The 24,844-nt window shown below is 42.1% G+C and overlaps 2 protein-coding genes across 5 annotated transcripts in view; both read left to right on the top strand.

Annotated features, from left to right (window-relative positions):
- Window positions 1–85: 85 nt before the first annotated feature.
- tubgcp2 (tubulin gamma complex component 2) lies at window positions 86–10,842 on the top strand. Its single transcript, XM_034108176.2, has 18 exons — window positions 86–163; window positions 520–680; window positions 1,105–1,233; window positions 1,506–1,682; window positions 2,060–2,219; window positions 2,386–2,593; window positions 2,680–2,879; window positions 3,484–3,673; window positions 3,966–4,111; window positions 4,196–4,376; window positions 5,569–5,749; window positions 8,480–8,652; window positions 8,833–8,961; window positions 9,034–9,154; window positions 9,293–9,436; window positions 9,562–9,678; window positions 9,815–9,978; window positions 10,456–10,842. The coding sequence occupies exons 2-18, from the start codon at window positions 531–533 to the stop codon at window positions 10,529–10,531; spliced, it is 2,646 nt and encodes an 881-aa protein (XP_033964067.1). The 5' UTR covers window positions 86–163; window positions 520–530; the 3' UTR covers window positions 10,532–10,842.
- A 583-nt stretch (window positions 10,843–11,425) lies between these two features.
- adam8b (ADAM metallopeptidase domain 8b) overlaps window positions 11,426–24,844 on the top strand; it is a 30,088-nt gene continuing 16,669 nt past the window's right edge. Inside the window, exons 1-23 of one of the 4 annotated variants that reach the window (XM_034107996.2) lie at window positions 11,427–11,572; window positions 12,525–12,619; window positions 14,626–14,699; window positions 14,782–14,857; window positions 15,104–15,180; window positions 15,437–15,626; window positions 15,739–15,804; window positions 16,763–16,825; window positions 16,934–17,103; window positions 17,190–17,271; window positions 17,394–17,536; window positions 17,732–17,918; window positions 18,278–18,367; window positions 19,881–20,079; window positions 20,984–21,086; window positions 21,272–21,437; window positions 21,521–21,601; window positions 21,721–21,805; window positions 22,937–23,066; window positions 23,140–23,299; window positions 23,451–23,498; window positions 24,593–24,637; window positions 24,766–24,805. In XM_034107996.2, the coding sequence (XP_033963887.1) occupies window positions 11,536–11,572; window positions 12,525–12,619; window positions 14,626–14,699; window positions 14,782–14,857; window positions 15,104–15,180; window positions 15,437–15,626; window positions 15,739–15,804; window positions 16,763–16,825; window positions 16,934–17,103; window positions 17,190–17,271; window positions 17,394–17,536; window positions 17,732–17,918; window positions 18,278–18,367; window positions 19,881–20,079; window positions 20,984–21,086; window positions 21,272–21,437; window positions 21,521–21,601; window positions 21,721–21,805; window positions 22,937–23,066; window positions 23,140–23,299; window positions 23,451–23,498; window positions 24,593–24,637; window positions 24,766–24,774 (2,376 nt within the window). In that variant the 5' untranslated portion in view covers window positions 11,427–11,535 and the 3' untranslated portion in view covers window positions 24,775–24,805. Of the gene's footprint in view, window positions 11,573–12,524; window positions 12,718–14,625; window positions 14,700–14,781; window positions 14,858–15,103; window positions 15,181–15,436; window positions 15,627–15,738; window positions 15,805–16,762; window positions 16,826–16,933; window positions 17,104–17,189; window positions 17,272–17,393; window positions 17,537–17,731; window positions 17,919–18,277; window positions 18,368–19,880; window positions 20,080–20,983; window positions 21,087–21,271; window positions 21,438–21,520; window positions 21,602–21,720; window positions 21,806–22,936; window positions 23,067–23,139; window positions 23,300–23,450; window positions 23,499–24,592; window positions 24,732–24,765; window positions 24,806–24,844 lie in introns of those variants that run through there. The other 3 variants (XM_034107994.2, XM_071206697.1, XM_071206698.1) reach the window with 3 other exon arrangements.

Here is a 24,844-nt window from a genome sequence, read left to right as displayed (position 1 = left end):
AAAAATAAGAAATAAAAGCATTGTTGTAGGATTCTTTTTTAACCTTTGGAGGGCAGTGTGGCGCCATCCCCGCCCCTATTACAGCAGAAGAAGAAGGATTTGACTGGTTGTGGGCGCGTTTGGTGCTTGTTTGCTGTTGTATTGAAACAGACACGGCTGACAGGTATAGTGCTTGTTGAGACTCTGGTTACACCTGTAATAAGGCGTATTATTACTGAGTAACGTTGTTATTACAATTCAATTAATTATATATTTCATGCTTTATAAGTTAGCTACGCAGTTAGCTTCCTAATGGTTTATTTTACCCGAGGCAGTTACCAAGCTAGCATCAAATAACTGTTGACTGTTAGCTCAGTCAGCATCACAGCTCGTAAGAGAAGATGGTGCACGCACGCATTTAAAATATCTGGTTGAGACTACATCTGTTAAATTAAATAAGTTGGTCAGTAGGAGTCATCTCTATATGGGGCTAGTCTATTCTTTTTATTGTTTCATTTAATAAAGTGTGTGTTATTCCAGCTGACTGAGCCATGAGTGAGTTCAGGATCCACCATGATGTGAACGAGCTGCTGAGCCTGCTCCATGTCCGAGGAGGTGATGGAGCAGAGGGCTACATCGACCTGCTGCAGAAACACAGGACTCCCTATGTCAATACTACAGTGTCTTCTCACAGTGCTAAGGTGAGTGTTAACAGACATGCTTTAGTAGAACTTCATAAGCAGGCAAAAGTCTTACAACGTGACAGACTTCACCGAAAGTGATAAGGTGGCATGAAAGGATGATATTAAGAACTTTTGCAGGCCTCATTGTCCAACAAATGTTTTTTTAATCAAATGTTTCTGCATCAACTGCACATTGCACTTTGTTGAGTTCATGCTTGTGTCGCAACTTATGGAGATGGATACATAAATATGAATTACTGAGACATCTCTTTGCATGTGCTATTCATGTTTATTGTTTAAAATACATGCCTGGATCTGGATGAACAATGGCATAATTTTAGTATATAACATAAATACATCTTTCTGTGGAAGGAACCACAACAATTTTGAAATGTGTTGCTAATTGTGAATATATTCCTATATTGCCTGTTATAATTTTCAGGTCAAATTAGCTGAGTTTTCTAAAACCCCCGAGGACTTCTTGAGGAAGTACGAGGAGCTCAAGTCCAAAAATGTTCGAAACCTCGACCCTCTTGTCTACCTGCTGTCCAAACTCTGTGAGGATAAAGAGGTAACACATTGTTTACAAGCAGCTTATTATCTGTTTTTCTTTGTTTATTACATCCGATAAACTTACTTCACACTTTGGTTTAATGGATTTTAGGTGATCATGGTGTAAAGAATGAATCCTATTTTTGACATGATTATATAATTCCTCTCTCAACAATGGTTGATTGTTGATTTTCCACCACGTTAAGAAAGCGAGATAAACCTCCGTTTGACCTCACTCGTTAAGCTTTCTTATCACAGTGTCTCACAGCTATGTCATGATATTTTCCGTAGACCCTCCAGTTTCTGCAGCAAAATGCCAAAGAGAGGTCAGAGTCATCCACAAACACCACGGCAACCACGACCACCAGCTACAGTCTGCCTCAGACCAGCACCAAGATGTCCATGCAGGAGCTGGACGAGCTGCGGAAGAAGCTCGGCAACGTGACGGCCAGCTCCAACGCTCCACTGGTGAGCAATTATAACTTGGATGCATCAGATCCGAGGTCAGGTTGGCCCGACACAATGTAGAACAGGCCATTCAGATGAAGTCAACTTGGATGGAAATGATTTCTCTTGGAGGGTTTAGTGGGTTTAGTGATGTTAGGGGTTCAATTATTTTCAATCCCATCTCGAGGTATATGCGTACTTTTCTTCCTCTACCTCAACAGAGTCAACAACCTACTTTTTACGACACACTTGCTGTTTAGGCCATTATTAAGGTCCCATCAGGACTCAAAGCCTATGGCAAGAGAGTCAATCATAACAATACTAGCTTCAAATGACATTTTGCCCTTTTATCAGCTCTTGATGAATCCGCCTCTCTTTGTCATTTGTGTTTCCTGTAGCCTGCGGAAGTCACACGGAAGATGCTGCGGGACAAACACAACAAGAAGAACCCCACCCTGCCCAACCCTGTGTTTCCTAACTGGGTGTACGACCGTCCTGCTCTCCTCGGAGACTTCATCACCAGCTCCGTCCCCTCAGGAGATCCAGCTGTGGCTATCGGTAAGCCAACATATTAGAAATTAATTTCTGCAGTGAGCAGCCCGACACTAGCTCATTATCCACCCGACTGGATCATCATCGACCTGCAATGAGTTGTGTTCTACTTCAAAATACTGTATTTGTTGTTGTTGTTGTTGGTGTTTATACCTGGGTTTTCTGCGCTCAGGTACGATGCCCCTGCCTGCTCAGGAACAAGCTCTGGTGGAGGATCTGCTGTTTGTCCTGGTTGGTGTTGATGGGCGGGACATCACAGCTCAGCCTGTCCTGGGGAGGCAGAACCGCTCCTTCATCGTGGATTCAACGCTGGACATGTCCATCAAAGAACTGGTTAACAGAATATTACCAGTTGCGTCGTATTACTCCACTATAACACGGTAAGAATATGAATATGTCAGTTGTTCATATACATTTATAATCTGAGGACACATTATCAGATGGTTCTGTTGTGTTCATCGTTCAGCTTCATTGAGGAGAAGTCGTCCTTTGAGTACGGCCAGGTGAACCACGCGCTGACGGCGGCCATGAGGACCCTGATGAAGGAGTACCTGATCCTGGTCACTCAGCTGGAGCACCTGCAGCGGCAGGGCCTGCTGTCCCTGCAGAAGCTCTGGTTCTACATCCAGCCCACCATGAGGACTATGGAGATACTGGCCTCCATCGGTGAGACTGATCAACATGTTTGTCTTTGATTGGGGCAGTGTTCATTTTAATAATGAAAACTACGACTAAATATGTTTTGCTAACGTTTATTTTCAAGGTCAATAAACACTAACTGTGACTATATCAACAAGTAATATTGTTGACAAAAAAGACAAGATTAAATGTAGTTTAAAAACAAAGTATGTATTTGTCCGACTAAAACAAATCTAAAATAGTCATGTTTTTTTAATCCAGATCCAACTAAAATACCCCGACCTTTAGTCAACTAAAACTTAGCAAACAGAATGTAGTTAACAAAATATGATAAAAACTAACAAGGACATTTGACAAAGGACTAAGAAGGAATAAATAAAAATACCTGACAAAAGTAACTCTAATTCAGTGTGACCCAGCAGTTTGAGCTCAGCTGTTGATGTCAACATGTCATCCCTAAACAATACAAGTTCAACCTAATAACGTGCGTTATACCCGGGGGGGGGATTCTTTACTGTTCGAAGATAGAATTGGTGAGGAAATGTTTTTGTTATTTTCTATAGATAACTGCACTAATCAAACCGGTCCCTTTTAAAAATATGAAATCGTTTTTCTTCCACTCGTTTCACAGCTTCCTCGGTGGACAAAGGGGAGTGTATGGGGGGGGCGACACTGAGCCTCCTCCACGACCGCACCTTCAACTACACCGGGGACAGCCAGGCTCAGGAGCTGTGCCTCTACCTCACCAAAGCAGCCAGCGTGCCCTACTTTGAAATACTGGAGAAGTGGACCTACAGGGGCATCATCAAGGATCCTTACAGGTACAGATTACATTGACGCTCGAAAATAACACATTACACTTGTATTTTACGACGGCTATTAGGACCGTTGTTGTTGAGAGTCAAGGGAGAACTGTGACGATGAAGTTCCTTCAACAATTAGGGGTAAAAGGATTACACCATTTTCTTGATTAAAGAGTACATTTGTAATGTTAAGCTCGTAAAGTTCCTCTGCCAGTGGGTCCCATAAAAGATATTTTTTGTGATCTATCATAGAATCTACTCCGTGTTTGAATCTGATTGGCTTCCATTGTCTATATTTGTTGCCCCACAGTGAGTTCATGGTGGAGGAGCACGAGCTGCAGAAAGAGAAGATTCAGGAGGACTACAACGACAAGTACTGGGATCAGAGATACACCATCGTGCAACATCGCATTCCTTCCTTTCTACAGAAGATGGCAGACAAGATATTAAGCACAGGTAGAAAACAAACTAACAAACAAATGTCAAACAGTAAACCTCTCTTAAACAAGATATTGATTTTCTTTCTCTGTCATTCTGTAGGGAAATACCTGAATGTGGTGCGGGAGTGCGGCCGCGATGTGACGTGTCCTGATGCTAAGGAGGTGCTGTACACCCTGAAGGAGAGGGCCTATGTGGAGCAGATAGAGAAAGCTTACAACTACGCCAGCAAGGTCCTGCTGGACTTCCTCATGGAGGAGAAGGAGCTGGTGCTACGCCTCAGGTAGATGCTGAGCGGGAGATGAGAGAGAGTATTCAGTCTTTCAAAGCCCTAGTGTCCTTTATGGAAGCATCTGCATTTATTTCTAACAATAATAACTATCCATTCAATATAAGTCCACGCTTTCCTCTCCCTTACTGACAACATATATACTTAAAGACAGTCATTTCATCTGATAACCACTCTTTTTTGACCTTTTTGTTTTGTTTTATGATGTTATAAAAATATGACATTCAAAGCTAATTTAGAAAACCTCAATAGCATTGAATACAAAGAAATACCCATCTATAGATACTAGGGATGTAACGATATATCGAATATCGTGGTAAATACATTTCTCAATACCGTCATGAAAGACAAAATCTACCGATTTAAAAAAAAAAAAAAAAAAAAAATTTTTTAAACCTTTATTCAACCAGATTGAGATCTCATTTTCAAGGGAGACCTGTCCAACATGGCAGCAAGTAGGTTACAACATGAACATAAAACAACAGATAACACAAAAGGACATCGTATTTACATTGACAAGTACCAACAGTATATTTATATCTCGCCCCCTTATATCTAAGCCTCACCTTCTTGGCAAAAACTGTATTGTTTTTGAAGTGGTGGAGACACAATGCACAGTTTGACCCACTGCTGTCACCCATGGCCAAAGCATATCTCTCTGTCCCAGCAACATCAGTACCAAGCAAGATAGTTGTTTCCACAGCAGGGGATTTTGCAAACGCCCAAACATCCCAGCTTCTGCAAATGTGGAGATGCTCATATTCCTAACAGATAACCTTGATGATGCTGAGTGAGTGACTTCGTGAGTTAGAGTTGAGTTACTTGAAAAACTATAAAGTGAAACTTGATTTATTCTATTGCAGGGTCTGGTTATTATATTGTTGACACTTTAAAATACTACTATCCTACTAAAATGCTGTAGAAATAAGATGTATTATTCAATAAAGAAAAAAAAATTCTAGTAAAAAAAAGAAGAAAAGAAAATTCATTTTTTTCCCTTTATTTTTCAATATCGCGATAAATATCGTACCGTGGACTTTTTATCGCGATGTTATCGTACCGTGAGTTTTTGGTATCGTTACATCCCTAGTAGATACTCATATTTGGGTACAAGTCTTGCTTACAATCTTTTGGATGTAGTGATTCACCGATATTCCTTTAAAACTCGATGTGTCTGTGTCTTTAGATCCATCAAGCACTACTTCTTGATGGACAAAGGGGATTTCTTCGTGCACTTCATGGACCTGACAGAGGAGGAGCTGAAGAAGCCGGTGGACGACATTGTTCCCCCCCGACTGGAAGCCCTGCTGGAGCTGGCTCTGAGGATGAGCACCGCCAACACCGACCCCTTCAAAGACGACCTCAAGGTAGGTGCAAATAACCATACTGTAGTTCAGTGTCCGTTGGAGCAGGCAGCGGTTTACATTTATTTTAAGTAGATGAAAAGCCTCACTACCTGCTCAGCAGTAAACATCAGACACAGTAAGAGACCAGCTGGTGAACTTAGTGGAGCATTTAGCAGCTAAAGAGCCACATGTTTCCCCTCATTTAGTAGAGACCAATAACAGAGTTTAAAAAAAGAGAGATAATATTGGATTTATTGGATAAAATGCGAGTTGTCATTAAGTCTTGTTTGTGCTACCCCCAAGTGGCAAGAAGTAGTTATTGCATGTTTTTAAAGGGGACATATCAAGCCCAATTTTAGGTTTATACTTAATAGTCATATGTTTTGTTTCTATAAGAAAATGTTCACACATTTAATGTTTAAAAAACACACTTTTGATGCTATTTGTGTGCATATACCTCTATCTGTCAAAAGTAGGAATAGCATAATATTTCCCCTTTAAAGACACATGTATGCCTTAGCACAAAGTAACATTTACAGAGCATCCGGAAAGTATTCATACCCCTTAACTTTTTTTACATTTTGTTATGTTGCAGCCTTATTTCAAAATGGATTAAATTGGTTTTTTTCCTCAACATTCCACACACAATACCCCAGAATGACCAATAGAAATAAAGTTTCTAAATAATCAAATGAAATATCACATGTACATAAGTATTCTCACCCTTTGCGTTGACACTGAAAATTGAGCTCAGGCGCGTTTCCACTGATCATCCTTGAGATGTTTCTATAACTTGACTGGAGTCCACCTGGAGTCAATTCAATAGATTGGACATGACTTGGAAAGGAACACACCGGTCTATATGAGGTCCCACCGCTGACAGAGCACATCAGAGCACATCAGAGCACATCAGAGCACAAGCCAAGTCATGAGGTCCAAGGAGTTGTCTGCAGACCTCAGAGACAGGATTGTATCAAGGCACAGATCTGGGGGAGGGTACAGAGACATGTCTGCAGCATTGAAGGTCCCAACGAGCACAGTGGTCTCCATCATTTGCAAAGGGAAGATGTTTGAAACCTCCAGGTCTCTTCCTCGAGCTGGCCGCCCAAACCAAACTGAGCATCGGGGGAGAAGGACCTTAGTCAGAGAGGTGACCAAGGACCCGATGGTCACTCCGACAGAGCTCCAGTGTTCCTCTGTGGAGATGGGAGAACCTTCCAGAAGGACAACCATCTGTGCAGCACTCCACCAATCAGGCCTTTCTGGTAGAGTGGCCAGAAGGAAGCCACTCCTCAGCCAAAGGCACATGAAAGCCCACATGGAGCTCCGAGGACTCTCAGACCACGAGGAACCAAATGGTCTGGTCTGATGAAACCAAGATGGATCTCTTTGGCCTGAATGCCACGCATCATGTCCGGAGGAACCCAGGCACCGCTCATCACCTGGCCAACACCATCCCTACAGTGGAGCATGGTGGCGGCAGCTTCATGCTGTGGGGGTTTCTCAGAAGCAGGAACTGGGAGACTAGTCAGGATCAAGGGAACGATGGATGCAGCAATGTACAGAGAGATCCTTGATGGAAAGCTGCTCCAGAGCGCTCTGGACCGCAGACTGGGGCGAAGGTTCACCTTTCAACAGGACAGCGACCCTAAGCACACAACCTCCATAACAAAGGAGTGGCTTCAGGACAGGTCTGTGAATGTCCTCGAGTGGCCCAGCCGGAGCCCAGACTTGAACCGGATTGAACGTTTCTGGAGAGATCTGAAAATGGCTGAGCACCGACGCTCCCCGTCCAAGCTGATGGAGCCTGAGACCATCTGCAAAGAACAATGGGAGAAACTGCCCAAAGAAAGGTGGCCCAGCGTGTAGCACACTCAGAAGACTTGAGGCTGGAAGTGCTGCCAAAGGTGCTTCAACAAAGTATTGAGTTAAGGGTGTGAATACTTATGCACATGTGATATTTGAGTGTTTTATTTTTGAATAATTTGCAAAAATTATTTAAAACTTTTTTCACTTTGTCATCATGGGGTTTTGTGTGTAGAATGTTGAGAAACAAATGAATTTAATCCATTTTGAAATAAGGCTGTAACATACAAAATGTGGGAAAAGTGAAGGGGTATGAATACTTTCCGGATGCACTGTAATTAAAAAACTTTCAGTAATTTAGGTGATACCTTGCTGTTTTCTTGCACTAGGTAAAATACATGTAGTATGGTTTTATGCAGTAAAATCAGTATTGCAATGTTGACAGGCCAATATCGGGGGGCAAGCAAACACCACAACCACAATACAAATAATGTACATTTCATCTCAGTAGAGGATCGGCGGAACAATTGCCCCCAAAGACTTGTACAAGTGCCAATTTAGCACTGCCAAACAATAACAGAGGAGAAATAAATACACATAGCCCGATATTATTCTGTATCATTGCAACCGGACTGGTTGCAGACTCAACGGGACAACTCTCTGCACCCCATGGTCCTTCTCATTTAATGATTCAATAATAAACACATATTTCATTTGTTTGTTAAATGTAATCCAGAAAGCGGCTCAAATACACTTTATTAGCCACAACTATCTTGAAAACCCTCGACAAATGGAAAGAAAATGATAAGCTATAGGAATAACTAGAAACATAACTTAGCGATCCATCCATTCCTTCATTATACCGTCACTAATGTAGTTGGTTCTCTTCACCCGCACACTGATCCCATGATTCATAATGTTACACTTCCTCTCTTCTCTCCACAGATTGACCTCATGCCTCATGACGTCATCACTCAGCTGCTGCGGGTGCTGGCCATCGAGACCAAACAGGAGAAGGCCATCATCAACGCAGAGCCCACCGAGGTGGGCCTCAGCGGCCTGGAGGCCTTCTCCTTCGACTACATCGTCAAGTGGCCCCTGTCACTCATCATCAACAGGTACTCAACTACTGAATTGATCTAATATCAAAAATACATTCACAAGTAAGTACTTAACAAAAATTAAGTAGACATATAAGGAATTCTTCTTTGTTTTTCCAGTATCCCAGTTTGACAGGAATGTGTCCCTGGAAGCATATATGCAATTAAACACCATTTGTACTTGTATGCATGTTCCAGGAAAGCCCTGACGAGGTACCAGATGTTGTTCAGACACATTTTTTACTGCAAACACGTCGAGAGGCTGCTGTGCAACGTGTGGATCTGCAACAAAGATTTCAAGCTGTACTCTTCACATTGTGCCAAATGGTGAGTTGATATAAAGTGAATTTATGTACAAATCTCTACCAGAACAATGTCCTCACACTGTTCATTCTGCAGGTTTGCTGCTGCCTTTGCTCTGCGACAGCGCATGCTCAACTTTGTGCAGAACATCCAGTACTACATGATGTTTGAGGTGATGGAGCCCACCTGGCACATCATGGAGAACAACCTGAAAACAGTGAGTGGAACCAGGTCCTCGCTGTTATCCTACGGTCAATGTGTTTTAGTCTAACAACATCACAGTTAGCTGACAGCCAGCTGATGGGTAGCTTACAGCTGGCATTTTTGTTTTGTTCTAACCTCCTGTCTTCTGCAGGCGTCAAACATCGATGACGTGCTCTGCCATCACACCAGCTTCTTGGATAACTGCCTGAAAGACTGCATGCTGACGAACCCCGAGCTCCTGAGGATCTTCTCCAAACTCATGTCCGTCTGCGTCATGTTCACAAGCTGCATGCAGGTTTGTTGACAGGAGGATAAAGAGAACATATTTCTGAATATAGTGTCTTCTTTCTGCTCCTGGAAGATACAACAATGAGGGGCAGATCCTGTTACTAAGATGTTTTTTCCTTTTGTATTTGAAAGCGGTTCACTCAGAGCAAGAGGTTGGAGCGCCTCTCTAAGGAGCAGGGGACTATGGACGGGCCTCCCACTGAGAGGGAACATGCTGAGGAGGCAGAGAAGAAGAGGCTGAACACAAAGGTATTTCCATTAGATCATCAAAAACATGACGCAAAAACATCAGAAAAGTTCCATCCAAACCAGACAATATGAAATGACTGGTGAACAAAGATCTGCAGCTTCTGAGTGAAACGGTTGTGTTCTCTCCCTGCTTCAGTTATTACCTGAGCATGCAGACACCCTCCAGTCAGACGCAGGCTTTGAAACCAGCGTCAGCAAGTTTGACAGCAGCTTCAGCACGCTGCTGCTGGACCTGCTGGACAAGCTGAGCATCTACAGCACCAACGACTGCGAGCACAGCATGATCAGCATCATCTACAGGTACGTACGGTTTCAACACAATATAATGTGTTATAATACTTGATAAGGCCACTACCTGTTCCAAAGCGAACCAGTGTTTGCCTTTATTGTCTCGCCTTCAAAACGTTTTTGTTTTTTACGCTACGACAACATATTGGGGCCATTGTAGGTTAAAAAAATGTTTCTGTGTACTGTACTAGTTTAGTATCCAGTGTTAATGATTTAATAATCTAACAGAATATTGTATTTTCGTCGTATATTTGCCACTTTAATATCACAGAATATCCAAGTTATTTTCTCCTAAATTAAAAATGTTTTAATTTAGTTTTTTGTAAATATTGCCCCACCACTCTTTAACCTACAATACCTCATACAGAGCTGTACCACTAATTTAAGTATGAACATTATTTCGTATAGACTGAGCTACTGCAGATTAACCATTACAAAATGCATGTTTTTGCTAAATACTTTGCTAACTCAGCTCCTATGATTTCACAGGCTGGATTTCAATGGGTTCTACACCGAGCGGCTGGAGAAGATGGCTATAGAGCGGAGCCAGAAAGCTTCAGCGTAGCATGTTATGACTTTGTAACAAGCAGCAATATAAAGGCCCTTTCCTCATGTGTGTCCACCACTCCCTGCCAATGCAGATAGTTACCATAAAGACAAAATAACTGATGCTTCAGTGTGTATATTATATATTATGTACTGAAGAAAATGTAGCGTTACATTCTAAGGCTTGCATCCTCATTTCAATGCTTCAAATTGTACATTTTAAGAAATGTTGAAACTGTACCGAAATGTCACTCTGAATGGGTAACTCATTGTACCTGTAAAATAAAAAAGTATGTTTGTATTCATTAAAACAAGGCTTTACTGAATAAATGTAGACTCTTAGCATCTGCCTAACACTGTAAATCCCACCATAAAGATTTATTCTCATGTTCTACCCTTTATATATACAGTCTATGGTTCTACTATATAAACTGTATTTATATACTTTACACACAGTAGTACAGCGCTAAAGACGATAATAACCCTACAAGACCACAGTATGGCTGATTTATACATTTGAAACATGTATCATTCATTATACATTACATTAAAACCAAAAACGTATTATTTTCTTTCCATAAATAGAGTTAATTTATTGTGACTCAGAAGGTGTCAATGGCTGCCAACTACTCAGCATCGTTACTGCTGTCGGTCCTTTTAGCCTTTTAACTAATTAATAGTTACGAATTCGCACTCCAAAAATACAATGTACCTTAAGAGTTGCATTTAAAGTTATTGTTAGCCATCTACATTAACTCACGTACTGCCGTGTGCTTATATTGAATATCAGTAAAGTGCTTTTATTTTTGACATATTTCACTCCACCGGAAGTAGTTTGGGTGTTGTTTTTTATCAGCACGCTTGACGGTTTTATTCCGGTAATCTGCGAGGCGGCGATAAAGAGTCACCGATAAGGAGTCACCGGAGGCGGGACTTCTACGGAAGGCTGCTGGTGTCGATGATTCACAGTGTGGTAATGTTCACGGCGAGAGCAGAGCCAGTGACTGAGCAGAGGGCACCATCATGGGGACGAACATGTTCTCGCTGTGGCTGATATGGGGTAGGTTCTCACTTCTAATAAGAACATCTGCTATTGTCCTGCTTAAATACAACAAAGTTAAGAGAGTTTGGATACAAAGCTGTGAATGTGCTGTCCGCAATAGTGGAGGAAGTATTCAGTTCCTTTATTTAAAAAGGTAAAATGACTTATATAAAACTTTAGAAAATACTCTTTTACATGTAAAAGTAATCTCCAACAAATGCTTCTTCTCTAAAAAAGTATGCAAGTGTCTGTAAATGTTAAAAGTAGAAACATGTTCCCTTTACTATTATAGTTGCCTATATTATAGAACTGAATTATTATTACTAATGCATCATGTAAAAGCAGCATTTTACAGTTAAAAGGGAGCTCATTTTGAACTATTACCTTATTATTTCTATTATTGATTGATCTTTTGACTATTAATTGCTTGCTTAGTCTGTAGGTTTAAACATACTGTAAAAAGCAAGAAAGGTCCTCACAATTACCCATACCCTAAAGTTATACCTTCACGATGCTCCAAACTATTACTGATGTGTTAACTTGATTAAAATAATGAGAAGGAAAGCAGCAGCTCCGTTTGGTGCAGCTTGGACACTGTACGGGTTTTTGACCATTTGTTCTGTTAATAGACTAATTACCTAATAGTGTGAACTGTACTTGTATAAACTGCTAGTTTGGTAAATTACAAAGATCATATTTTTTAATTTTTGTTGTCAAATAAGTAAATAGTGCAACATTACTCTGTTATATAGTGGAGTAGATATTTGTAAAAGACTAAAGTACAAATAACTACGTTTTGAAGTAAATGAATTGACTTACAGTCCACCACAAGAAAGAGGGAATATCAACCAGCTCATATGTTCTTTTACAGATTTCTAGGATTACTCTTAGAAGTCTGTAAAACAGATTAAAGTGCAGTTTAAAGTTCAGATCTTTTGGCTATGGGTAATAGTGTTACTTGTGTGTGTAGTGTGTCTCGTGCAGAGCTCTGCGATGTTGTCTCATGTGGAGAGATATGACGTGGTCACTCCTCGGAGACAGAAGAGGAGCCTGCAGGACAACCAGGTGACCCCTCCTGCCTCACCTATAACACAGCATATAGGATCATCTCGTTGGATATGGTCAACAGTGTTTACAGCAACAACTCCCTAAAGATCATTCCTGTTTGTATTTACATTATTATTATTACATGTGTAGTACTAATGATGAATTACTGTGCATGCAGGATTGTTGCTGTAGCCGGTAGTATTTAGGAGTTCCTCTGTACTACTCTATATGATGTTGGATAGTGTGATCTAAAACAGTGCGTTATATTATATAACCTGATCACTTATTTTGTATGAATACACTATATTCAAAGTAAACACAATTGTCAAATAAATATTGTGCAGTAAAAAATGTAATGTTTCTATCTACTGTGTTATAGATTAAGCTACCAACAGTATATAAAGTACACTCGCTAAAGTTAGGTTCCTCTTCCTCTCTAGCTATGACAGGGCTGACTGCGGTCAAGCCAGCCTCCACTCGGGAAAACCTAGTCAAGCAGCCCGCACGTGATATTGCGGTGCGCGAATATCCTATGCATTACGGTAGAATCCTGGAAACACTGCCTATGTGTTTAGATGAGAATAAAACAAAAACTGTCCAGTATCAAAGACTCATTTCACTTCAGGGTGATAGCAGTCACTTAGTCCCATCTAGTCACTTAGAAAGAATCAGGACATTCTGATGTAGAGTTTCAAAATAAAAGACCTTTGAAATCTCTATTGTATGAGCTATCATCCCTGTGTTTAGATGAGAATAAAACAAAAACTGTCCAGTATCAAAGACTCATCTCACTTCAGGGTGATCGCAGGACACCCCATCTAGTCACTTAGAAAAAATCAGGACATTCTGATTTATTTTGAAAATAAAATGGTATGTATCACGATTGGGCATTTGTAAATTTTTGTTTTATTCTCATTTTAACACAGAGGGATGATAGCTCATATATGAGACTTCAAAGGTCTTTTATTTTGAAACTTTACATCAGAATGTCATGGTTTGTTCTGAGTGACTAGATGGGGTGTCCTGCTATCACCCTGGAGTGAGATGAGTCTTTGATACTGGACAGTTTTTGTTTTATTCTCATTTTAAGACAGAGGGATGATAGCTCATATATGAGACTTCAAAGGTCTTTTATTTTGAAACTGTACATCAGAATGTCCTGATGAGTCTTTGATACTGGACAGTTTTTGTTTTATTCTCATCTAAACACAGAGGCAGTGTTTCCAGGACTCTACCGTAATGCATAGGATATTCGCGCACCGTAATATCAGGTGCGGACTGGCTTGACTAGGTTTTCCCGAGTGGAGGCTGGCTTGACCGCAGTCATGACGTTCAGTTTTAATTCCAAGAGTTCCAGTTACTACACTTTGCTCCCAGATATCTAAAAATATCTTTAATATTTAAACTGTGTCCTATAGCCTCACTGTACGTCCATTAAATAAAACTTCAAATAAACAATAACAATCTAATTTCCTAGTAAGAGCTCATTTGAGTCTTGATACTTGGTTTAATGGAGTAACTCAACTCACAGCTGTTCGTTGAGGGTCAACGTGTTTCAAACTTCTTAGGGTTGGACCAGGAAAACAGTGTGTAGCTTGAAAGAAGCAGCATACTATCAACTATCTTACAATATGACTCTGTTTTCTGTCTACGCACAGGAAATAATTGATTTTATTGGCTGAATTCAGTGAAACTATTGCTGTATTAACTGGATTAGATGTGCCCTTGATCTGTAGCTGCGTGTCAGAGAAAAAGCACGCTCCGTGTAGATCAATATTTACATTCATTCATCACAATTGGTCATGGGGACACTTTTGTGCATCACTAACAGTAATCCAATAATATTATATTTATTATATCAAAAAATACAATATTATTCCACCAATAATTCACATTACCTGTAGCAGAAATAGTTTTTATTACTGCGGCATTGCTAATTTTACACAACTGAATGATGTGAGTGCTTCCATTATAGTTAATGAGTCTTGATAGTTGTTGTATGACTGACGGACATTTTTTAACAGCTTTATCCTGACACGGTTCAATACCAGTTCGCCATTGACGGGAGGACCCACACAATGAATCTGGAAAAAAACAGGTAAGCCATTTTTTGTTGATCACGTTTTTTCTTTTCAATCACTTTTAAACATGTCAATATTTGTAATGATTATTTATTTTAGGAATCTCATTGGGAAAGGCTACACTGAGACGCACTATTCAGAAGATGGGACACGGGTTACAACATCACCTAATGAGGTGAGTTAGCTTTCACAATCTATTATTTAACCTAAATACTAAACATGTGTATATACCTTACCTTAATAGTTCATGTGGAACTTCTCATTTCACCTGACCAGTACTTTTGACTCTGCGTGAACCCAACACGATAAAGATCTACAATTCCATACCTGTGATTCACAATGTCATGGTCATTAGAAACAAAGAAGCGCTTTGTGAGTCCCTTTACTCACTCTTCAATCTGATGCATGTATTCCTGTCCAGGAGCACTGCTACTATCAGGGTCACATTGAAGGCATGAAGGACTCTTCAGTCAGTGTTGGGATTTGTTCAGGCATTAGGTAAGAGCATCTGGATATTTTTAACAGCTTTAAACTTCCTATTTGTAATATTCCACTCAACATTTCTCCACTAGCAGTTTCTAAAACCATGTGTTCTTGTGAAATGTTGCTTCACTGTTGAAATGAGGTAACCTTATCGTATTACGTCACCCTCCCTGCACTATAACAGCTGTTTTAGTCCATTTTGTATCTTTTGATTGTGTTTTGAAATGTCATTCTGAGGACTTTCTTAAACCACAGCTGTCTGTGATTACAGTGGCTACGTGAGAGCCCAGCAGCAGGTGTACCTGATCGAGCCTCTGGGACAGTCTGAGGAAGGGGGCCATGCAGTGTACAGACCGGAGGACTTGAAGACCATCAACTCCTCGTCCAACACCCCCCCGCTGTACGACCAGGACCAGGCCCAGGACCCACGGCTCTCCAGCCTCTTCAGGTCCAGATCACGGGTAGGTGACATGGGTATGATTTCATAGTAAACCATAAACAAATGTCTGGTTTATTCTGTAAAATATAAATATAAATATAAAAGCTGTATTTCTGTTTCCTTCTTATCTTCAGAAAACCCAACCCGTTGCAGGTCCACAGAAGTTCGTCGAGCTGTTTGTGGTGGTGGACAATACTGAGGTAAATACCTTCATTTTATTCTTTTACAACTATGACTTCCATGTAATGAAGTTGGTCCTTGGGCCACGAGATAGGGGACTTGCCGAAATAACTTTACGGAATTGCCCCCATGCATGCCCACGCGCAATAGCCATTGGTGATGGTCAGCAGACAAAGTCCGCGACCTAAGTGTGCTGATCCCTGGCATCACAAACTGCTTCTCAGGAGTGGGAACGTCACTTCTCTTGCGTAGAAGAACAAAGAGATGGAGAGGATAAACGACACCAACTCTATATAGTTGGGTTCACCTCTACACAATCCACTGGGTCTGGAACCCTAATCCAAGAGAGGGGCTGGACTCTTCTCCAGAGTCGAGAGCTGAGAGTCGAGGTGTTTGATTCCATGCTGAGTGTTCACCGAAGAAGCAGAGAGTCGCCTCTATGCTCGGTTACTGAGAGGAAGTCTTTGTTTGTGCTAATGCCCTGAGATACGTTCAGAGTGTCCGGCGCCTCTGTGTCTCCTGATGGGATCATACAAAGATCCTACTTACTGTAGAGTCTCTGTCAAATCTTCTGGCTAACTTCTGCGCTCGCATGTGCAACGATGGATTAACCTTGAACGAGGCTGATTTAAAGAATGGTGGCCAAAATGAATTTCCTCTTTTGAATGGCTGGGACCGAGGGAGTGGAGCACAGGCATCAGGAAGGAAGGGGCTTGACGTGTAGCCAGGACCTTTTCTGGTTGCTTCTTGGGTGCATCCATTTGGAGGTTTTGCAAGTACGTCCAACTGGTAAGAGTGCGGGTGGACCTAGAAAAGACTGGGTATATTCTTTATCCCATCTGGCCTCGGAATTCCTTAGCAGGAGTTGGAAATGTTGCTGGGGAGAAGGATGCCTGGACTACCTTGACGGCAGAGAATGAATGCATGGCTGGATATATGAACCTGATCATGTGTGTCTCTTCTCTTCTCTTCCTCTAGTATAAGCTATATGGAAGCGAGACTAAGTCCCGGGTCCTCGGAGCTATAAATCACGTTGACAAGGTAATTTCTAGTTTGGAACCGGTTTGCCTCGGGTCGTTCTATCAGGGCTCCTAGCCAGCCGCTCTCCGCTCATTCGCTCCTGACTAACGTTGATCCCTCTGCCTGCAGCTGTATCGAGCTCTGAACATTCGCGTCATGCTGGTGGGCTTGGAGATTTGGACGTACAGAGACTACATGGATGTTGACACTAATTCAGAGACCACCCTGGACCATTTCCTCCTGTGGCGGCAGGCCGATCTTCTGAAGAGGATCAAGCACGACAATGCCCAATTTGTGACGTGAGGACCAGTCCGTCATTTCTGTGCAGATGTTAAACAGTGGTGTTTCCAGTTGTACCTGATGTTTGGCTGTTTTCTCTCAACAGTGGCAAAGACTTTGACGGAAACACAGTTGGACTGGCAAATAAGTTTGCCATGTGTACCGAAAACTCAGGTGGAGTCAATCAGGTATACATTATGACCCATTACTTACAATTATAATTTAACGACTGGAGCAGAAGGGAGTGTTTTTAATCATTTATGAACCATCCATCTGAATTTAAAGCAACAGCTCTGCTTTTCTTATCCAGGATCACCATGGCAACCCAATAGGCCTTGCCTCTACTATCGCTCATGAGATGGGACATAACTTTGGCTTGTCCCATGATGCTGAAGGCTGTATGTGTGGTCCATCGTCCAGCAGTGGGAACTGTGTGATGGCAGAAAAACTCCGGTAAGGATGTCACGGCATGTGGACCTTTAAGTCCATCATGCTGCGTCTTATGAGTTAAAGAAATCACTGTGAATAAACAATTAAGCAATCACAGTTTTCTGGAGTCCACATGCTTTTTGGCCATTAAGTATATTTACTGTTAATAAAAAATGCATTTTATCGTAGGCAAAGCTGAATCTATTTACTCTTCTTCAGGACAGGAAATCAAGCATTCCCAGAGTTTTTCAGCGGCTGCAGTGTGGAGCAGCTAGCCGAGTTCATGGCGCGGGCGCAGCCCAGCTGCTTGTCCAGACCCAGCTCCATTACGAACATCGCTGCAGGTCCTAGCTGTGGCAACAACCTCCTGGACCCCGGAGAGGAGTGTGACTGCGGCCCTGTGGAGGTACATCTTTCAGCAGTGTCTGAGGCCAATGGCACTGGTTGGAACAGTCATGTTTGAAACCTTGGAAAGTTTCATTATAACCTTTGGTGAAGGAAGCACCCTTTGGGTTTCTGCTTTAGCCGACTGGTGTGGTTTCCTGTGTGCCAGTCTACAGCTAATACAAGGGAAGGCAGTGGTGACTCATCGCATCCCAAACTGGAGTTTGGCCTCAAACATGAAAACAGTTGTCCTGTTTGCTTACATCAGAGAGACACTACCCTTGTGTTGAAGATTTAAATCTGATCTGTTTAAACTTGCATGATTGTAATTCCTGTTGTATAAACAAACATGATCAGTGACAAAGATTGTCTTTATTCCAGGAATGTCAGAACCCTTGTTGTGATGCCTGGACTTGTCGCCTGACTGAAGGATTCCAGTGTGCTCAGGGAGAATGCTGTAACAACGGCCAGGTACTTTAGATTAAAAACACTGTGAAATCCCCATTCTACAAGAGAAGATGTTGCCAAGACAGCAGCACTGGGATGCTTCTCAGCTGTAGTCTGAGCTCAATGCTAACGTCAGCATGCTAACATGCTCCTGATGATACACAGGCAGGGGCGGACTGGCCATTGGGAGTACCGGGAGTCGGACAATTCACTAGCACCAATTCACCCCACCCCCCGTTGACAATTGACTAGTGGTACCGAGTTCGGTCTGCCGGTCGAGTTTCCCGGGCTGATCTTTAGTCCCAGTCCCCCCCCCCTTCAACTTTACCATATTGATTGTGTTAGAATGCTAATATGTGCTTACTTAGTAGCACATAAGACTACACTGATGTGAAGTTGTTTTTTGTTTTAAATATATATTTGTTGTCAAACCATAGTCTTGGACAAATTACAATTTTGAAAAAGTCTTGGGATCACCCAAACAGGATCCAAAATGTTAACCTCAAGGAACCTACAGGAAATGGCAGAGGATCACCAAACTCATTCGGGTCCATCCCCTGGGGATAACGAATGTGTAAACTATTTGTATTGCCAGTCCATCAAACAGATGTGTATGTATTCACACCGTTGCCGTTTGCACTTAGAGAGGAGTCAGAGGATTAACAATTTTACTTTATATATGAATGTCAATTGTACATTTCATAGCACTTCATCCAAACGTTGTTAGTACACTGTTGGGAAAATACTGAATGAACGACTTCCATATCAGAGGAGCACATGATAACAGAGGCCCTACGTAGCTGTGTGCGTACAGGATGTATGATTACCTAGAAGAGCGTCAGGACACACTGTTTTAGGCGTACGATCGCTATGTGACAACGATTAACACACGATCCAGCCTCTATGGAGATAAAGATATGACAAGCATGATCCTTTCTGGCGTGGGTCTTAGCTAATCTAAACTAAACATTCAATACTGCTTTGAACCGGTATTCTGCATCTTGTGACTGTAACCCTCTCTTGTATAAGCAAGGACACTGTTCAGGAACTAGGCGTACCAAATGCTCTGTATGTGATGACGACTTCCATTCTGGAGAGGATCAGAAATACATGCTTCCTGATATTGAAGCTCAAGCCAGTGACGAGTGATATCTTTCTGACAGACTGAAACTCAAACAACGTTACCGGCAGAAAGGCAAAAAGAAACCTCTCCACTGTGAAAGCCAGATCACTCTACCAAAAGACCACTCACACAGGCACACCCTGCTTCTGACTAATAACTGGGCATCACCATAGCACCAGGGGGAGGCTGCTCTTCAGCCACCCTCAAACAGCATTAACACGATAACAACAGGAAACAGAGGGTGATGTCCTGCGGTGCCCATGTGCTGACACACCACATCCTTCCTCTCTGAAGACAGTTTCAAAGACTGGAAGAGGTGGTGGAAGTCTTGGGCTATATAGATAAAATGTGATTGATTGATTGAAATGCACCTTTATGCTTAATAAATCCCCTCACGCTAACTGAAACCCACAGCTCACACCGGCAGGAGGTGTGTGCAGAGAGGCAGCCAGTGACTGTGACTTGCCTGAATACTGCACCGGAGAGTCGGAGCGGTGTCCTGAAGACAGCTTTGAGATGAACGGCACGCCGTGCTACGACCAGGCGCAGGGCTACTGCTCCAACGGGCAATGCCCCACACATCAGCAGCACTGCTGGAGGCTGTTTGGCCCAGGTGCGCTCCCCACAGAAACACAGGTTTCACTGTGTACAGTGTTCTTATATCAAAAAGCTACGCCTCAAGGGGCACACGTTCATATTAATATGAATATATCAGTGCATTTCAAAGGTTACTTTAATAGTGTGCATTTGTTTTAAATAAAAGGACTACAGGGAATTTAATGAATAATACTCTCATAGAAAAAAAAACTCCCCGCATCGACATAAGTGTGTTTTTAAAATGTCCATCTTTCGTGATATCCCAACATTATATAACACTCCAACTCTGAATAAGGCCTTACTATGCTTCCCTGTAGTGTGTTCTGTAGGTTTGTGTTCATGTGTCTGCAAAGACATTTTATATTGGACTCTTTTGTTTGCTTCCATAACATGGTGACATCACTATGTAACACTTGTGCTGCTATTGGCTAGTGCCCCAACACATTGTTCTAATAGGCAAAAGGGCAGGACATCTCTTAGCGGTTGACCAATCACAACAGAGCCGGACAGCTAACCAATCAGAGCAGACTGGGCTCTGGTTTCAGACAGAGGGTGAAAAGAGGTGCTGCAGCACAGGCAGTATGAGAACAATAAAGCATGTATGGAACTTTAAACATGTCACAGTCGAGACACGACATACAGATATGAACCCTTTAAGCCCTAAAATGATCCCCTAAAATCTTCTTATTTTACAACGTCTGAACGTGTTAAGGAAATGACAGCTGTGACCTATTTAAAGTAAGGCAACATTGTGGGTAAAGATATAAGTGTAAAAGACAAATAGAAAGTTAATAAATTAAACTTTTGGAGATTAGGATGTTTCATACTTTCGATTCAGTTTGATCATCTCTTTGAATCTCTTCTTGATGGGCTTCCATACGGTGCTTTAAAGTGCTAACTGGAATATCTTCTTTCTTCAGGGACCAGAGTTGCATCAGATGTGTGTTTTAATCTGAACAAACGGGGCGAAGAAGGTGCAAACTGTGGAAGGGACAAATCCAGCTACATCCCCTGCGCTGCACCGTACGTATACTCAACATGTATACTGAACGTTGCGCTGAAAGCACAGCGCGGTTTACTTTTTGATTTGATCTCAAAAGGCCCCTGAAGGAAACCGAGCACACAGAACTGAGAAGTACTGAAGACATCTGTATGTTGTAATCTGTCAACAAGCTCTTGACCATTTTGTTCTTTTGTTTTTTTAATAGGAATCTGAAGTGTGGGTCTATGTTTTGTGAAGGAGGAGGCGAGTCCATCTCAGGTAAAAGGGCAGACTTCCTCATGTTGGGCTTGGAATGTAAACTAGCAGTGGATGACGATAAGAGCAGAAACATCGACATGGTGCCAAAAGGAACCAAATGCGGACCGAACAAGGTAGAAGCCCCTGTTGGGACGCATCACGTGGAGTGTTGTGACTTATGGTGGATGCTTTGCTCAGATCAAACATGTGTGTGCAGGTCTGCCTCGACAACAGATGTGTGGATACGTCAGTTTATGGGAAAAAGGAGGACTGTTCAAAGAAATGCAACAACAATGGGGTAAGTGAGTTATTTTTGGGTTTCAAATCCCTTGCAGCTGTTTTCAATTGGACTTCTCTGGACCAAAGTTCACCTGCTCGACTCGTGCTTTAACCAAAGTGTTTGCATCTTATATTCAGGTGTGTAACCACAAGAACGAGTGCCACTGTAACCCTGGCTGGGCTCCACCCTACTGTGACATCCAGTATGCAGATTTACCCCAAGGTACGGGACACGTCTCTGGATCTGATATGACAGTAGATAATATACAAAGTCCAATTCTGTGAGCAGCTAAATACAAAATGTAATATTGGTTTAAACCGTGAGCTCTCATTGGGCAGCTCAGACAGAAACAGGTCCCAACGGCTCCATGAATCGTTCTTCCAGTAAGAAACATCAATGATTCATTATGAAAGATCTGCTATTTATTCTAACTGACCTAAGTGTTCTTGGTGTATCTTGGTGACTTCAGTTATTATTAGGAGTCACAATTGTCCTTCAAGCCACACTTTTCCATGTATCAACTTATAGGAAGTTGCCTTTCACGTATGACATCACATTAGCAAACTAGTTAAGAAACCATGTATTCTTCAGTTAACGGCTAAAGCGAAATGAACAGGAAGGAAAGACACTTTGCGGTCATCAGTTTTGAAATATCTTGGCGCCACACTTTCTTCACTAGAACCAGCAGCGGCGCCAGAGATTTTCTTTTGGGGGTGCTGTGGGGTAGCTTGACGTTTCATAGAGGGTGCTCAAACATTTAGGGTTTCCCATTAAGGTACCGGGCGCTACAGTGGAACTTTCTACTGCAACACTCCCTACGTGCACACAGTGTACGCGCAACAGTTACAATGAAGGCTCGATATCAGCTCACGGCATACAGGTGTAAGCAGGGGTAAAGTGCTATTTCTATTATAAGTGGGGGGTGGACCTAACATCGTGCTGAACCTCTAGGGGGGGCCCCGGACCCCCTAGCGCCCCCCCTAGCGCCGCCACTGACTAGAACAGAACAAAGAAACCTGTATTCTAAGTAAGATGATAAATCAATGATATGACAGAAATGCTGTAAGACTGTTGACTACTTGGAAATAACGGTTTTTCTGTCAACATATCAGCTTCCTTCTGGTTTTTAGAAGAAGCCACTTTATCAAAACCACAAGAGGAAATTCCGTATTTGCTCCCTTTAGTATTATAACAGTTTCCTTGTTTTAACATGATCCTTTTTGAATTGTAGAATGTTCTTTGTTCACATCATTAGGGTTTAAAGACTCATGTTCTAACCTGGCTTCAGGACTTCACACACAAAGCTGTAGAAACAGATGCGGCTCTGTAACAGTCTGATTTCCCTGCCTGCAGTTCAGAGCGGGATAATAGCCGGAGTGTGTGCAGCTCTCTCCATCCTCCTGACCGTCACCGTGGTGACTGCAGGGCTGATGTGTTGTAAAAAGGACAACACGGACAACACGGACAACTTCACCTACAAAAGGTAAGTCATCCTAAAATGTTTTCTCTGTTCCCGTCTTCCATATTCCAGTTCAATATATTTAGTTCTTTAACAGGAAAGGGAATTCTGCTCCAGACAAGCTGAACCCGATGTTTCAGGACGGGAGTGTTAAGGACAGACCTCAGATCAGTGCGCCCACTTTCATGGCGTCAACAGCAACACAAGCCTACGCTCCTCTGATTGTTACCGTGACTCCCAGCAGAGCCGCTCCACAGGTACAGACTACAGCACCGCTACAAAAAGGATTACTCATGGAAAGTCATTTTCAAAAATCATTAACTCGTGTCCTTCCAGTCAAATAGCTTGGAAGGTCTGCTGTGCCAATGCAAAGTACTGTGATGGTTAATAAGTGCCTTTTTCTTCCAGCCACCAAAGAAACTGTCTCCAGTCTCTCCGACAGCACAAACTGAGCCGGTAAGATTACAAAAACAACAGCTTGCTATTTGATCTAATGCATAATGCAAACTAAAGATCTTCTTCAGGGTTGGCGTCTTAAGACGGCTGCGTACATCTCATTTATTTAAGCTACGGAAATCTGTTTGAGACAGACGTGTGGTGTGTACCTGCTGAAAGGGGGAACCTGCATTCTTTTCTCAGAGTCAGCAAATCCCACAAAACGACTAAAGCAAACATTGTGCTGATCTGTGTACATTCCAACTGAACAGTTATTTTCAAAACAGCTCACAAATATTTAATAGTTTTTGAAGTACTCTCAGAAGGTGGCCAACTGTAGTCTTTACCCAACGTCACTCAATCAGGGGGATATTGTGCATTTGTTGGAGACTATTTTCAGCAGAAGTGAGTATTAGCAGCACTAGTATGGTCTTTGTGGCGAACCGTCAGGGCCTTCAAGGTATCCAGAGAACACCCTGGAACACTCGGATAAAAAAAAAAAATCGATTTAATTATATAAATAAAATGTATATAAAATGAATAAATGAGAATGGTATCTGTGTTGTTGATCACAGATACACACAGTGTTACGTTGATTTGTTTGTCCTTCTCGGACCATGCACTACGCATTTCAGTAGTTTTGTGTTAGAAAAGAAAGCAACCAATCAGATCTCTTTCTGGGTCTCTGGGTAGAATATCCTTCACCAAGGTATTCTACATCCTTGATAGGATGCCCTGGCCGTTGCACTGAATGAGAGCGTACGTTTGGACTGACAGTTTGATCAACCAATCATATTGATTTGTAGCCAATGGGCGTGTTCTTTCAGAGTTCCCCTCGGTTCCAGGGTGTTCTAGAAGGCCCGCTAGTTAACTGGCTCGAGACAGAGGATCTAGAACGAATGCGACGAAGCAATTCATGCCGTTTTATTGTTTTTAACGTTGAAATGACGAGTGCAGCAGGTGCAGATGAAGTTGTTGCGAGTACCCTTTGATGTGATCGCCACGGTTCGCCACCGGATTGGTTCATCATTTATTGTTAAACTGCTGTTAACTCTGGGTTTATCTGTTTACGCCAGGAGATAAAGCAACAACACACATGTTCTTCTTTACCACAGGCAAAGCTTCTACCTCCATCTCTGCCTCCTCCGAGTAAAGCTCAGGTGAGTCTCACCTCAAGCTGCTCTCACCAGGCTCTGCAGAGGACGAGTTCACTTTAAACACTGTTCAGTCGAGCCAAAGCTCATCAGGGTAACAACTTTATGATATGATTTATGTTGTTTTATTTTAGCTTCTTTAACACGAGTTCTTCATCCATGTCCTGTTTCTCATGCTACTGTAACATGAGAGTGGCTACTCTGGGAATCACT

This window comes from Pseudochaenichthys georgianus, chromosome 19 (assembly GCF_902827115.2).
Source record: "Pseudochaenichthys georgianus chromosome 19, fPseGeo1.2, whole genome shotgun sequence".
Taxonomy (NCBI): Eukaryota; Metazoa; Chordata; class Actinopteri; order Perciformes; family Channichthyidae; genus Pseudochaenichthys; species Pseudochaenichthys georgianus.
This window is presented reverse-complemented; position numbering and strand designations above follow the sequence as displayed.

Excerpts from the sequence above, each read along its gene's own strand:
- tubgcp2 (XM_034108176.2), top strand. The coding sequence starts at position 531 with ATGAGTGAGTTCAGGATCCACCATGATGTGAACGAGCTGCTGAGCCTG. Across the intron at positions 1,234-1,505 it reads AACTCTGTGAGGATAAAGAG|ACCCTCCAGTTTCTGCAGCA; the intron begins GTAACACATTGT and ends TATTTTCCGTAG. Across the intron at positions 2,220-2,385 it reads AGATCCAGCTGTGGCTATCG|GTACGATGCCCCTGCCTGCT; the intron begins GTAAGCCAACAT and ends TTCTGCGCTCAG.